This window comes from Oncorhynchus mykiss, chromosome 3 (assembly GCF_013265735.2).
Source record: "Oncorhynchus mykiss isolate Arlee chromosome 3, USDA_OmykA_1.1, whole genome shotgun sequence".
NCBI classification, from domain to species: Eukaryota; Metazoa; Chordata; class Actinopteri; order Salmoniformes; family Salmonidae; genus Oncorhynchus; species Oncorhynchus mykiss.
The window spans coordinates 80,216,002-80,231,306 of record NC_048567.1 but is presented as its reverse complement, the minus strand read 5'-3'; the positions used below and the strand labels follow the sequence as shown (position 1 = coordinate 80,231,306).

General features: G+C 42.5%; 1 protein-coding gene across 1 annotated transcript in view; it reads left to right on the top strand.

Moving 5' to 3' along the window:
* Positions 1-15,305, top strand: part of LOC110504879 (syntaxin-binding protein 5-like) — a 240,583-nt gene that overhangs the window by 17,161 nt on the left and 208,117 nt on the right. Inside the window, exon 2 of the mRNA XM_036975302.1 lies at positions 13,376-13,473. Within this exon, the coding sequence (XP_036831197.1) occupies positions 13,376-13,473 (98 nt within the window). The remainder of the gene's footprint in view (positions 1-13,375; positions 13,474-15,305) is intronic.

The window sequence follows — 15,305 nt, the reverse complement described above, 5'->3', positions numbered from 1 at the left end:
TTTCAAACATAGATTCCAACACAAAGACCAGGGAGCTTTTTCAACGCCTTACAAAGACAGGCTCTTTGAGTGTGAAGTTATTAATGACACATCGGGTGGTGCATCAATACACCCAGTCACTACAATGATACAGGTGCCCTTCCTGACTCAGGTTGCCGGAGAGGAAGGAAACCGCTCAGAGATTTCACCATGAGACTACTGCAGACTTTAATAAAACAGTTTATTGGCTGTGATGGGAGAAAAGTGAGGATGGAGCAACAACATTGTAGTTACTCCACAATACTAACCTAAATGACAGAGTGAAAAGAAGGAAGCCTGTACAGAATAAAAACTTTTTAAAACATTCATCCTGTTTGCAACAAGGCACTAACGTAATACTGCAAAAGATGTGTCAAAGCATTTAACTTTTCGTCCTGAATACAAAGTGTTGTTTGGGGTAAATCCATTACAACACATTACTGAGTACCACTCTCCATATTTTCAAGCATAGTAGTGGCTGCATCATGTTATGGGTATGCTTGTAATCCGTACTTGGGGTGTTTTTCAAGATAAAAAAAAATGGAATTGAGCCAAGCACAGGCAAAATCCTAGAGGAAAATCTGGTTCATCTCGTTGCCTGCAGAAACTGAGAGGATTTATTCATCTTTCAGCAGGACAAAAAGCTAAAACACAAGGTCAAATCTACACTGGAGTTGTTTACCAAGAAGACAGTGAATGTTCCTGAGTGGACGAGTTACAGTTTTGACTTAAATGTACTTGAAAATCTATGGCAAGACCTCTCCACAGCAATAGTCCATGGGAAAGGAGAGAGAGAGAGAGAGAGAGTATCTCTCCACAGCAATAGCCCATGGGAAAGGAGAGAGAGAGAGAGAGAGGATCTCTCCACAGCAATAGCCCATGGGAAAGGAGAGAGAGAGTATCTCTCCACAGCAATAGTCCATGGGAAAGGAGAGAGAGAGAGAGAGTATCTCTCCACAGCAATAGTCCATGGGAAAGGAGAGAGAGAGAGAGAGTATCTCTCCACAGCAATAGTCCATGGGAAAGGAGAGAGACAGAGAGAGAGTATCTCTCCACAGCAATAGCCTATGGGAAAGGAGGAGAGAGGGAGAGTATCTCTCCACAGCAATAGCTCATAGGAAAGGAGAGAGAGTATCTCTCCACAGCAATAGTCCATGGGAAAGGAGAGAGAGAGAGAGAGAGAGAGAGAGAGAGAGTATCTCTCCACAGCAATAGCCCATGGGAAAGGAGAGAGAGAGAGTATCCAATACCATTACTGTAAAAGTGAACTTTCAGTCAGAACCTCAGACCTTGAGTGTGGGGTGTGGGGGAGCATATATATGTGTGTGTGTGTGTGTGTGAGAGACGGCCCAACCCCTGACTCCTCTTTTATCAACACTATGCAAAAATGCTATGCATTGGCCTCATTGTGATATGCCTGAGCGTTTTCTTTTTTTAGCTCACCGTCATCTGAGAGGCGCCTGTATATTCGTAGTGACTGGGTGTATTGATACACCAACCAAAGTGTAATTAATAACTTCACCATGCTCAAAGGGATATTCAATGTCTACTTTTTTTATTATTTTTTATTTTTTACCCATCTACCAATAGGAACCCTTCTTTGCGAATCATAGAAAGACCTCAGTCACTGTTCGACAGACGGACCTCACATTTAATTGTATGTGTGGGGAACAGAGATGAGGTAGTCATTCAAACATCGTGCTATAAACTATTATTGCACACATAGTGAATCCATGCAACTTATTACGTGACTTGTTTTAGTCACATTTTTACTCCTGAACTTATTTAGGCTCCTTGCCATAACAAAAAAGGGGTTGAATACTTATTGACTCAACACATTTCAGCATTTCATTTTTAATTAATTGGTTGAAAATGTCTAAAACCATATTTCCACTTTACGGGGTATTGTGCGTTGGCCAATGACACAACATTTACAGATAATACATGTTTTATTCCGGCTGTAACACAACAACATGTTGAATAAGGGGTGTGAATACTTTCTGAAGGCACGGCATATTGTATCATTGTAAGGTTTCACCAGAAACGTCCGGATTCAGTGTTTGATTACATGGTATGTCAGAAGCAGATGATCAAGTCCTCCGTTGGAGGCCGAGTGGAAGAAGTATGGTAATGACAATGAATTGCTCTGGAAAGATCAGGGCATGTAGTTCACTGGAGCTGGGAACGACACGAGGATTGAGTCAAAACGATGCTGTTTGGACACAGTCAGAATAGGGTGAGAGTGTCAGTGTGTGTGGATATAATTCTGTCAGTGTGTGGATAGAGTTCTGTCAGTGTGTGGATATAGTTCTGTCAGTGTGTGGATATAGTTCTGTCAGTGTGTGTGGATATAATTCTGTCAGTGTGTGTGGATATAATTATGTCAGTGTGTGTGGATATAATTCTGTCAGTGTGTGGATATAGTTCTGTCAGTGTGTGGATATAGTTCTGTCAGTGTGGGGATATAGTTCTGTCAGTGTGTGGATATAGTTCTGTCAGTGTGTGTAGATATAATTATGTCAGTGTGTGAATATAGTTCTGTCAGTGTGTGGATATAGTTCTGTCAGTGTGTGGATATAGTTCTGTCAGTGTGTGGATATAATTCTGTCAGTGTGTGGATATAATTCTGTCAGTGTGTGAATATAATTCTGTCAGTGTGAATATAATTCTGTCAGTGTGTGGATATAATTCTGTCAGTGTGTGGATATAGTTCTGTCAGTGTGTGGATATAGTTCTGTCAGTGTGTGGATATAATTCTGTCAGTGTGTGGATATAATTCTGTCAGTGTGTGAATATAATTCTGTCAGTGTGTGAATATAATTCTGTCAGTGTGTGGATATAATTCTGTCAGTGTGTGGATAGAGTTAGAAGAATAGAAGCAGTGTAGGTAGTCCATCGGTTAGCTGTTCAACGGTCTTATGGCGTGGGGGTAGAAGCTGTCTCGGAGCCTGTTGATCCAAGACCCGATGCTTCATTACTACTTGCTGGACAGTTCCAGAGACTGGCTTGGGAATTATTGGGAAATACCAGACCTTGGTCTGACACCGCCTGGTATAGAAAACAAGGGTCGAGAGAGACATTGGTGTATCTTGATACTTGACACCTGAAGGTCCCTCTGAGGAGAATAAAATAAAAAGAGAGTAGAGTAACAGGATGACGACAGCCCCATTATTCCTCCTCAGCTAAAACTTTACAGTTGGCACTATGCATTCGGGCAGGAAGCGTTCTCCTGGCATCCGCCAAACTCAGATTCGTCCGTCAGACTGCCAGATGGTGAAGCGTGATTAATCACTCCAGAGCAAGCGTTTTCACTGCTCCATGGCGGCCAGCTTTACACCACTCCAGACAACTTTTGATCTTCCGCATGGTGATTTTAAGGATTTTGTGAGGCTGCTCGGCCATGGAAACCCATTTCACGAAGCTCCCGACAAAAACAGTTCTTGTGCTGACGTTGCTTCCACAGGCAGTTCGGAACTCGGTATTGAGTGTTGTAACCAAGGACATTTATATGCTACGTGCTTCAGTAGTCGGTCCCGTTCTGTGAGCTTGTGTGGCCTATCACTTCGCGGCTGAGCCTTTGTTGCTCCTAGTCATTTTCACTCCACAATAACAGCACAGTTGACCGAGGGCAGCTCTAGCAGGACAGAAATTTGACAAACTGACTTGCTGGAGAGGTGGCATCCAATGACGGTGCCACGTTGAAAGTCACTGTGCTCTTCAGTGAAGCCATTCTACTGCCAATATTTGTCTATGGAGATTGCATGGTGGTGTACTCAATTGTATATCCCTGTCAGGAAAAGGGTGTGACTGAAATAGCTGAATTCACTCATTTGAAGGGGTACAATATCACCTCTGCTGCTTCCTCCAACACTTCAGCGTGTGACGTTGCTCTTCTTTTGCTAGCCGCATGCTGTGAATTGACTGTGCGATCCAAGTCCTTGCAAAGGTTTTCTTCTTTTCCTTTTCAGACTGTGGTATCAGGGACACACATTCAGAACGGAGACAGAATGGACACTTTTATGCTTGTTTATTGTTAGATGTTTTCAACTGTTCCACTGAATAAGCCAAGGAATAGACTGCTTTCGGCTGTTGAGGTTTTTCTATCATTCGTAAACTCCTGATCCTATTGTTTTATATTCTACAGCGCATCCACGTAGTGCTGCCTCCACTTCAGAAAACTGACTGGAAGGGAATTGAGATGTCGTTGATAAGTAAGATGAGAGGGCGAGTCCACTTGGCTTGGGCTGGATAGTCTGTGTGCTGCCGGGGTTTTTAATAATGGGCAATAAAACCAAGCGCTAAATAAAAGTCTATTGGCTGGGTCATTCATTAGCACGTATGTGATTAATGGAGCATGGGCCGCACATTAAACATACCACACACACACACACACACACACACACACTCTGTACACACTCTGTACCGGTACCCCCTGTATATAGCCTCCACATTGACTCTGTACCGGTACCCCCTGTATATAGCATCCACATTGACTCTATACCGGTACCCCCTGTACAGTGGGGCAAAAAAGTATTTAGTCAGCCACAAATTGTGCAAGTTCTCCCACTTAAAAAGATGAGAGGCCTGTAATTTTCATCATATGTACACTTCAACTATGACAGACAAAATGAGGAAAAAAATCCAGAAAATCACATTGTTGGATTTTTAATTAATTTATTTGCAAATTATGGTGGAAAATAAGTATTATGCAGACCATCAAAGAAACCGGTACGTTGTAGTATGGGACAACGTGAGCTTTCATCGTGCAGCCCCAGTCCAAAACTGGTTTGCTGACCACCCACCATTTCTCGTGCAATACCTCACACCATACTCACCATTTCTGAACCCCATAGAATAGTTATTTTCGGCATGGCGGTGGAAGGTGTACGACCGGCAGCCCTTAGTGCGCAGGCCTCTTGTGCAGGCTATGGAAGAGGCATGTGATGAGATTGATGTGGGTGCGATTCAGGGATGGATAAGGCACTCAAGGCACTTCTTCCCTCGATGTCTGGCAAGGGAAGATATTGCCTGTGATGTGGATGAGGTGTTGTGGCCAGACCCAGCTGTGATGTGGACGAGGCGTTGTGGCCAGACCCAGCTGTGATGTGGACGAGGCGTTGTGGCCAGACCCAGCTGTGATGTGGACGAGGCGTTGTGGCCAGACCCAGCTGTGATGTGGACGAGGCGTTGTGGCCAGACCCAGCTGTGATGTGGACGAGGCGTTGTGGCCAGACCCAGCTGTGATGTGGACGAGGCGTTGTGGCCAGACCCAGCTGTGATGTGGACGAGGCGTTGTGGCCAGACCCAGCTGTGATGTGGACGAGTCATTGTGGCCAGACCCAGCTGTGATGTGGACGAGGCGTTGTGGCCAGACCCAGCTGTGATGTGGACGAGGCGTTGTGGCCAGACCCAGCTGTGATGTGGACGAGGCGTTGTGGCCAGACCCAGCTGTGATGTGGACGAGGCGTTGTGGCCAGACCCAGCTGTGATGTGGACGAGGCGTTGTGGCCAGACCCAGCTGTGATGTGGACGAGGCGTTGTGGCCAGACCCAGCTGTGATGTGGACGAGGCGTTGTGGCCAGACCCAGCTGTGATGTGGACGAGGCGTTGTGGCCAGACCCAGCTGTGATGTGGACGAGGCGTTGTGGCCAATGTAAATATATCTGCTGTGCGGTCCAATGTAAATATATCTGCTGTGCGGTCCAATGTAAATATATCTGCTGTGCGGTCCAATGTAAATATATCTGCTGTGCGGTCCAATGTAAATATATCTGCTGTGCAGTCCAATGTAAATATATCTGCTGTGCGGTCCAATGTAAATATATCTGCTGTGCGGTCCAATGTAAATATATCTACTGTGCGGTCCAATGTAAATATATCTGCTGTGCGGTCCAATGTAAATATATCTGCTGTGCGGTCCAATGTAAATATATCTGCTGTGCGGTCCAATGTAAATATATCTGCTGTGCGGTCCAATGTAAATATATCTGCTGTGCGGTCCAATGTAAATATATCTGCTGTGCGGTCCAATGTAAATATATCTGCTGTGCGGTCCAATGTAAATATATCTGCTGTGCGGTCCAATGTAAATATATCTGCTGTGCGGTCCAATGTAAATATATCTGCTGTGCGGTCCAATGTAAATATATCTGCTGTGCGGTCCAATGTAAATATATCTGCTGTGCGGTCCAATGTAAATATATCTGCTGTGCGGTCCAATGTAAATATATCTGCTGTGCGGTCCAATGTAAATATATCTGCTGTGCGGTCCAATGTAAATATATCTGCTGTGCGGTCCAATGTAAATATATCTGCTGTGCGGTCCAATGTAAATATATCTGCTGTGCGGTCCAATGTAAATATATCTGCTGTGCGGTCCAATGTAAATATATCTGCTGTGCGGTCCAATGTAAATATATCTGCTGTGCGGTCCAATGTAAATATATCTGCTGTGTGGTCCAATGTAAATATATCTACTGTGTAGTCCAATGTAAATATATCTGCTGTGCGGTCCAATGTAAATATATCTGCTGTGCGGTCCAATGTAAATATATCTGCTGTGCGGTCCAATGTAAATATATCTGCTGTGCGGTCCAATGTAAATATATCTGCTGTGCGGTCCAATGTAAATATATCTGCTGTGCGGTCCAATGTAAATATATCTGCTGTGCGGTCCAATGTAAATATATCTGCTGTGCGGTCCAATGTAAATATATCTGCTGTGCGGTCCAATGTAAATATATCTGCTGTGCGGTCCAATGTAAATATATCTGCTGTGCGGTCCAATGTAAATATATCTGCTGTGCGGTCCAATGTAAATATATCTGCTGTGCATATGTTGCACTGACTTGTTTTGGTGAAAAATTACAATTAAAAATACAATTTCAACAGCATGTGTGTGTATCTGCAAATATTTCTGTGCATCTGAAGAATTTTCTATAATTTGAACTATTTTAGTATAATGGCAAAGCATCCTATAGATGAGAATGCTTTTCATTATGCCCAACAGTGTGTAGTTGGTTAGACATACATCTGGTAATATGAATGAAGTGTGTGTAGTTGGTTAGACATAAATCTGGTAATATGAATGAAGTGTGTGTAGTTGGTTAGACATAAATCTGGTAATATGAATGAAGTGTGTGCAGTTGGTTAGACATAAATCTGGTAATATGAATGAAGTTTGGGCCGTTTGGTGCTAATGTTTGATTTTGATATATGTAGTTGGTTGCAGTGCTTCATTTTTCAGGATATTAGTATATAGAGTTATTTTGCAGTTTGGGTGTGTAATTTTATGAATTGTGTTAAGTATTTTGATAAAACAAGCCCAGTTTGCAAAATTGTGTTTTAGCAATTGGGAAAAGCTGTAACAAGTAAACATTACATTCACAGAAGTTCAAAAAGAATAAAGACATTTCAAATCTCATTATATACGGTGTTGTAATGATGTGCAAATTGTTGCAGTACAAAAGGGGAAATAAATAAGCATAAATATGGGTTGTATTTACAATGGTGTTTGTTCTTCACTGGTTGCCCTTTTCTTGTGGTCAAATCTTGCTGCTGTGATGGCACACTGTGGAATTTCACCCAGTAGATTTGGGAGTTTATCAAAATTGGATTTGTTTTTTGAATTCTTTGTGGATCTGTGTAATCTGAGGGAAATATGTGTCTCTAATATGGTCATACATTTGGCAGGATGTTAGGAATTGCAGCTCAGTTTCCACCTCATTTTGTGGGCAGTGTGCACATAGCCTGTCTTCTCTTGAGAGCCATGTCTGCCTTCGGTGGCCTTTCTCAATAGCAAGGCTGTGCTCACCGAGTCTGTACGTAGTCAAAGCTTTCCTTAAGTTTGGGTCAGTCACAGTGGTCAGGTATTCTTTTTTTCATTTTTTCAGCCCCCTGTGGTTGAAGAGATGCTGTTGTGCCTTCTTCACCATGATCAGACTCAGGATGGGGGAGTCGTCACCGAGTTGTCCTGCTGTTCCTTCTCTTTGATCCCGTAAAAGTCCTGCTGGATCTGCATGAGGATGCCCTGCACCATTACTGAGTTTCCACCCTGGGCCAATACCCTCGCTCTTGACATAGGGGTAGTTTACTCTTATAGCTGTGTGCCACCCTCTCTCTTGACATCGGGGTAGTGTGCTCTTATAGCTGTGTGCCACCCTCGCTCTTGACATCGGGGTAGTGTGCTCTTATAGCTGTGTGCCACCCTCTCTCTTGACATAGGGGTAGTGTGCTCTTATAGCTGTGTGCCACCCTCTCTCTTGACATAGGGGTAGTGTACTCTTATAGCTGTGTGCCACCCTCTCTCTTGACATAGGGGTAGTGTGCTCTTATAGCTGTGTGCCACCCTCTCTCTTGACATAGGGGTAGTGTACTCTTATAGCTGTGTGCCACCCTCTCTCTTGACATAGGGGTAGTGTGCTCTTATAGCTGTGTGCCACCCTCTCTCTTGACATAGGGGTAGTGTACTCTTATAGCTGTGTGCCACCCTCTCTCTTGACATAGGGGTAGTGTGCTCTTATAGCTGTGTGCCATACCAGGGGATGGTCTGTGTGGAAAATTACGTTGCTAACATGCCCCTCTTTGAAGCAGTCAGAAAATAGTGTCTCTGGATTGTCCTTGCGGTGTTATTTTTAATATCCATTAGTGTACTTTATTGTAATGACCTCTCCACAGGGATAAGCCATGGGGGTTTCAAAGGCCTCTGCATTTGGGTTGGAGTGGGGCTGTGCCACTCTCCTGCCATTGTTAGGCTGAAGAATGTTCACACCTCTCACCTCACACTTCAGTGCTAACTGAAGTTACAGCCAGATCTGTCCTAGCAGCTTGGTAGCCTTATTTGTTAAGCTTTATATAACAAAATTACCTAGAAATGATTGTAGTTTACTTTTTTGTCTTCAGAAGTAGCTTCGGACTGAATACTGAACTCACTCAGTTTTGTGTTGGATGGTATTTCCAGGTTCCTCTGTGTTTCTTCTGCAGGTTTTGGTTTCTTAAGTGTTTTTCTTGATTGACCCTGGTAGTAATAGTCCATTCAGATCATTTTCCCCAAAATCAAGGTTTTAGATATGGCATTTTTATTTGGATATAAGGTTTTGATGTGGAGGCTAGTATATTGTATAACAATTCAAGTTTATATACATTTATCCAACTAATTATATATTTTTGCAAAAGAACTCAGCAGCCCATGAGCTCACTACCTCTCTCTTTCTCTGTGGCACAGCAGGATCTCCTCTCTCTCTCTCTCTCTCTCAATTCAATTCAAGTGGCTTTATTGGCATGTGTTAACATTACCAAAGCAAGTGAGGTAGATAATATACAAAAGTGAAATAAACAATAAAAATTAACAGTAAACATTACACATATAGAAGTTTCAAAACAATAAAGACATTACAAATGTCATATTATGTTTATATACAGTGTTGTAACAATGTACAACTGGTTAAAGTACACAAGGGAAAAATAAATAAGCATAAATATGAGTTGTGTTTACAATGGTGTTTGTTCTTCACTGGTTGCCCTTGTCTTGTGGCAACAGGTCACAAATCTCGCTGCTGTGATGGCACACTGTGGAATTTCCCCCAGTAGATATGGGAGTTTATCAAAATTGGGTTTGTTTTTGAATTCTTTGTTGATCTGTGTATTCTGAAGGAAATATGTGTCTCTAATATGGTCATACATTGGGCAGGAGGTTAGGAAATGCAGCTCAGTTTCCACCTCATTTTGTGGGCAGTGTGCACATAGCCTCTCTTCTCTTGCGAGCCATGTCTGCCTACGGCGGCCTTTCTCAATAGCAAGGCTATGCTCACCGAGTCTGTACGTAGTCAAAGCTTTCCTTAAGTTTGGGTCAGTCACAGTGGTCAGGTATTCTGCCACTGTGTACTCTCTGTTTAGGGCCAAATAGCATTCTAGTTTGCTCAGATTTTCTTGTTAATTCTTTCCAAAGTGTCAAGTAATTATCTTTTTGTTTTCTCATGATTTGCTTGGGTCTAATTGTGCTGCTGTCCTGTTTGTGCTTGTGAACAGGACCAGCTTGATTAGGGGACTCTTCTCCAGGTTCATCTCTCTGTAGGTGATGGCTTTGTTATGGAATGTTTGGGAATTGCTTCCTTTTAGGTGGTTATAGAATTTAACGGCTCTTTTCTGGATTTTGATGATGAGTGGGTATCGGCCTAATTCTGCTCTGCGTGCATTATTTGGTGTTCTACGTTGTACACGGAGGATATTTTTGCAGAATTCTGCATGCAGAGTCTCAATTTGGTGTTTGTCCCATTTTGTGAAATCTTGGTTGGTGAGCGGACCCCAGACCTCACAACCATAAATGGGCTCTATGACTGATTCAAGTATTTTTAGCCAGATCCTAATTGGTATGTTGAATTTTATGTTCCTTTTGATGGCATAGAATGCCCTTCTTGCCTTGTCTCTTAGATCATTCACAGGTTTGTGGAAGTTACCTGTGGCGCTGATGTTTAGGCCAAGGTATGTATAGTTTTTTGTGTGCTCTAGGGCAATGGTGTCTAGATGGAATTTGTATTTGTGGTCCTGGCGACTGGACAGGACTGGCAGAATCTGTGCAGAAGATCTAGGTGCTGCTGTAGGCCCTTCTTGGTTGGTGACAGAAGCACCAGATCATCAGCAAACAGTAGACATTTGACTTCAGATTCTAGTATGGTGAGGCCGGGTGCTGCAGACCTTTCTAGTGCCTGCACCAATTCGTTGATATATATGTTGAAGAGGGTGGCGCTTAAGCTGCATCCCTGTCTCATCCCACGGCCCTGTGGGAAGAAATGTGTGTGTTTTTTGCCAATTTTAACCGCACACTTGTTGTTTATGTACATGGATTTTATAATGTCGTATGTTTTACCCCCAACACCACGTTCCATCAATTTGTATAGCAGTCAATTAGGGTGTGCAGGGTGAATACATGGTCTGTTGTATGGTAATTTGGTAAAAAGCCAATTTGACATTTGCTCAGTACATTGTTTTCATTGAGGAAATGTACGAGTCTGCTGTTAATAATAATGCAGAGGATTTTCCCAAGGTTACTGTTGACGCATATCCCACGGTAGTTATTGGGGTCAAATGTGTCTCCACTTTTGTGGATTGGGGTGATAAGTCCTTGTTTCCAAATATTGGGGAAGATGCCAGAGCTAAGGATGATGTTAAAGAGTTTTAGTATAGCCAATTGGAATTTGTTGTCTGTATATTTGATCATTTCATTGAGGATACCATCAACACCACAGGCCTTTTTGCGTTGGGTGTTTTTTTGTTGTTGTCCTGTAGCTCATTCAAGGTCATTGGAGAATCCAGTGGGTTCTGGTAGTCTTTAATAGTTGATTCTAAGATTTGTATTTGATCCTGTATATGTTTCTGCTCTTAATTCTTTGTTTTTGAGCCAAAAAGATTGGAGAAGCGGTTTACCCACACATCTCCATTTTGGATAGATAATTCTTCGTGTTGTTGTTTGTTTATTGTTTTCCAATTTTTCCAGAAGTGGTTAGAGTCTATGGATTCTTCAATTACATTGAGCTGATTTCTGACGTGCTGTTCCTTCTTTTTCCATAGTGTATTTCTGTATTGTTTTAGTGATTCACTATAGTGAAGGTGTAGACTCAAGTTTTCTGGGTCTCTATGTTTTTGGTTGGACAGGTTTCTCAATACCTTTCTTAGATTTTTGCATTCTTCATCAAACCATTTGTCATTGTTGTTCATTTTCTATTTGAGATTTTTAGATTTGATAGGGAAGCTGAGAGGTCAAATATACTGTTAAGATTTTCTACTGCCAAGTTTACACCTTCACTATTACAGTGGAACGTTTTACCCAGGAAATTGTATAAAAGGGATTGAATTTGTTGTTGCTTAATTGTTTTTTGGTAGGTTTCCAAACTGCATTCCTTCCATCTGTAGCATTTCTTAATGTTACTCAGTTCCTTTGGCTTTGATGCCTCATGATTGAGTATTGCTCTGTTCAAGTAGACTGTGATTTATCTGTGGTCTGATAGGGGTGTCAGGGGGCTGACTGTGAACACTCTGAGAGACTCTGGGTTGAGGTCGGTGAAAAAGTAGTCTACAGTACTACTGCCAAGAGATGAGTTATAGGTGTACCTACCATAGGAGTCCCCTCGAAGCCTACCATTGACTACCATTGACTATGTGACAGAGCTGCAGGAGTTGTGACCCGTTTTTGTTGGTTATGTTGTCATAGTTGTGCCTAGGGGGGCATATGGGGGAGGGAATGCTGTCACCTGCAGGCAGGTGTTTGTCCCCCTGTGTGCTGAGGGTGTCAGGTTCTTGTCCGGTTCTGGCATCTGTCTCTTATCTCTGTGTCTGCGTCTCTGTCTCTGTATCTCTCAATTCAATTGCATTTCAATTCAAGGTAAGGTCATTATTGGCATGGGGAACATATGTTTACATTGCCATTGTAAGTGAAATAGATAATGCACAAAAGTGAAATAAACAATACATGTTTTTACAGTAAACACAAAAGTTCTAAAAATATAAAGACCTTTGAAATAGTTATACTAACGTATACTGTAGCAAGCTGTCTGGGTCTCCTGGGAGGTCAGTAAGTAACATGTAGATTATATATAGATACATAGCTTATATAGATTATGGCCGGTGCTGGTATGATTATTACTATAGATTCTGTGCAGCGACTATATTATCAGTATAGATTATGTGCAGTGACTGTAGACCCCAGGCAGTGGATTTCAGCACCACTTCTAGTGGACAGCGCCCGTGCAGATTTGAAGTTTCCTGTGGAAAGAGCGTCTGAATATTTCAGCACCATGGAGAGAACCTTAGTGTGGATTCTCTTGCTGTTAATCCATTCTAGAAGCCCCTTCTTTTTTTTTTTACAATTTCTGATCTTCAAATTTTATTTGACCTTTATTTGACCTGTCATGTCAATAAAGAACAAAGTCTCATTTACAATGACGCGGACCTCGTGCTCCTGGAAACATTGCTCCTATTTCAGACTATGTTTAGCTGTCTACTTGTCTGTGTGTGTGCCTGTGCCTACTTGTCTGTGTGTGTGCCTATGTCTATTTGTCTGTGTGTGTGCCTGTGTCTATTTGTCTGTGTGTGTGCCTGTGTCTATTTGTCTGTGTGTGTGCCTGTGTCTATTTGTCTGTGTGTGTGCCTGTGTCTATTTGTCTGTGTGTGTGCCTGTGTCTATTTGTCTGTGTGTGTGCCTGTGCCTATTTGTCTCTGATGAACAGTCTACTATAATTAAGTAATTTGACTTGAAAAATAAAGGTTTCCTGCATACAGATTCCTACTCAATAACACATTTTATATACTTTGAAACTGTGTATTGAATGTGAATGTTAATGTTATTGTTTGTTTTCCATTCCAGACGGTACGCCATGGCTTCCCCTACCAGCCCACCTGCCTGGCATTCGACCCCGTCCAGAAGATCCTAGCCATCGGCTCCAGAACAGGAGGCATACGGATGTATCCTTTCCTTTGCCCCCGCTCTACTCTTTTTATCCCTCTTTTCATCCCTCCTCTCCTCCGCTGTTGTCATGGCTGTCATATCGCGGAGTCAAACCTGTCTGTTTGCCAGCTTGTGCTCCCAGGAGGCACCTGAGCCTTCTTGCGCCCCCAGGTAGGAGTTTATACTTTCATATAGCCAGCGTCATCAGGGAGGGAGGGAGAGAGAGAGAGAGGGAGGGAGAGAGAGAGAGAAAGAGAGAGTGTGTCTGTACTGAGAACACCTCTCTTCCTCTCTCTTTCTTGTTCCTGTCCCTATCTGTCGGTCTCTTCCTCTGTCTCCCTCTTTCTCTCTGGACCTTCAGCAGATGCTTTGATGAAACGCTGACTGGCTCAGATTTCTGTTTGATGGAGAGGAGACCCATGACTGAATGATCATTAGCATTGAGAGGCTAAGCACAAATATCACAGCTCTCATATGGCCCGTCACTCAGTCCATCTTTCTATTCCATTCTTTTTTTCCCTCTTTCTTTTTTTCTCTCTCCTTATGTGTCTCATTCTCCCTCCCTATCTTGTTCTCTATCTTCTCTTTCTTCCATTTTTTTTCTATCCCCTCTCTCCTTTTCCCTCATCCTTCTTTTCTACTTGTCATGTGAAAGTGTCCAGGTATAGACTAGGGTATGTAATTCCCAAACTGGGGTACGCGCAATGCCGTCGTGGGTACGCCAAATAAAAATGTGATTCACATATTTTTTGAAATAAAATAAAATACTATACATTTGGGTGAGGCTTTCTTCTCACCTGAGTACCCTCGTTTCACTGCTTGCATCAGTTACCTGATATGGAATGGATTTCCTGTGTAGTACTCTGTGTTTCCCGAAGTCTGTTCTGAACTTGGGGTCTGTGAAGAGACCCCTGGTGGTATGTCTTGTTGGGTATGTATGGGTGTCTTGGGGAGCTGTGTGCTAATCATTTGAATAAACATCCTGGTATCTTTCAAAATGTCAATGCTTCTCACAAAGACAAGTAGTGATGCAGTTAATCGTCTCCTCTACTTTGAACGTCTCTGTGTACATTTAAGGGCCAGCCGTGTTGCTCTGTTCTGGGTCAAATGTTTGTGGCACTCAAACATATGACTGAGCAGTAGTCCAAGTGCAACCAAACTAGGGCCTGTAGTTCTCGTTTTGTTGGTAACCTTGTAAAGGTCGCAGAGCAGCATTTTATTTGTGAATATACGTCTCCTAATCTTAGCTACTGTTGCATCACTGTGTTTCGACCATGACAGTTTAACAATCCACCAAGCAGCTTAGTCATCTCACTTTGCTCAATTTCCACATTATTCGTTACAAGATTTAGTTTGAGGTTTAGGGTTTAGTGAATGATTTGTTCCAGTACAATGCTTTACGTTTTTGAAATATGTAGGACCAGCTTATTACTTGCCACCCGTTCTAAAACTGACTGCAGCTCTTTGTTAAGTGTTGCAGTGATTTATCTTGCTGTGGCAGCTCTTTGTTAAGTGTTGCAGTGATTTATCTTGCTGTGGCAGCTCTTTGTTAAGTGTTGCAGTGATTTATCTTGCTGTGGCAGCTCTTTGTTAAGTGTTGCAGTGATTTATCTTGCTGTGGCAGCTGACGTGTATAATGTTGAGTCATCGTCATAGTTACAGTGCATTCGGAAAGTATTCCGAGCCCTTCCCCCTTTTTTTCCACATTTTGTTACGTTACCGCCTTCTACACACAATATCCCATAATGACAAAGTGAAAACATGTATTTTTTGTAATGTTTGCAAATGTATAGAAAAAAATGAAATACCTTATTTATGTAAGTATTTAGACCCTTTACTATGAGATTCG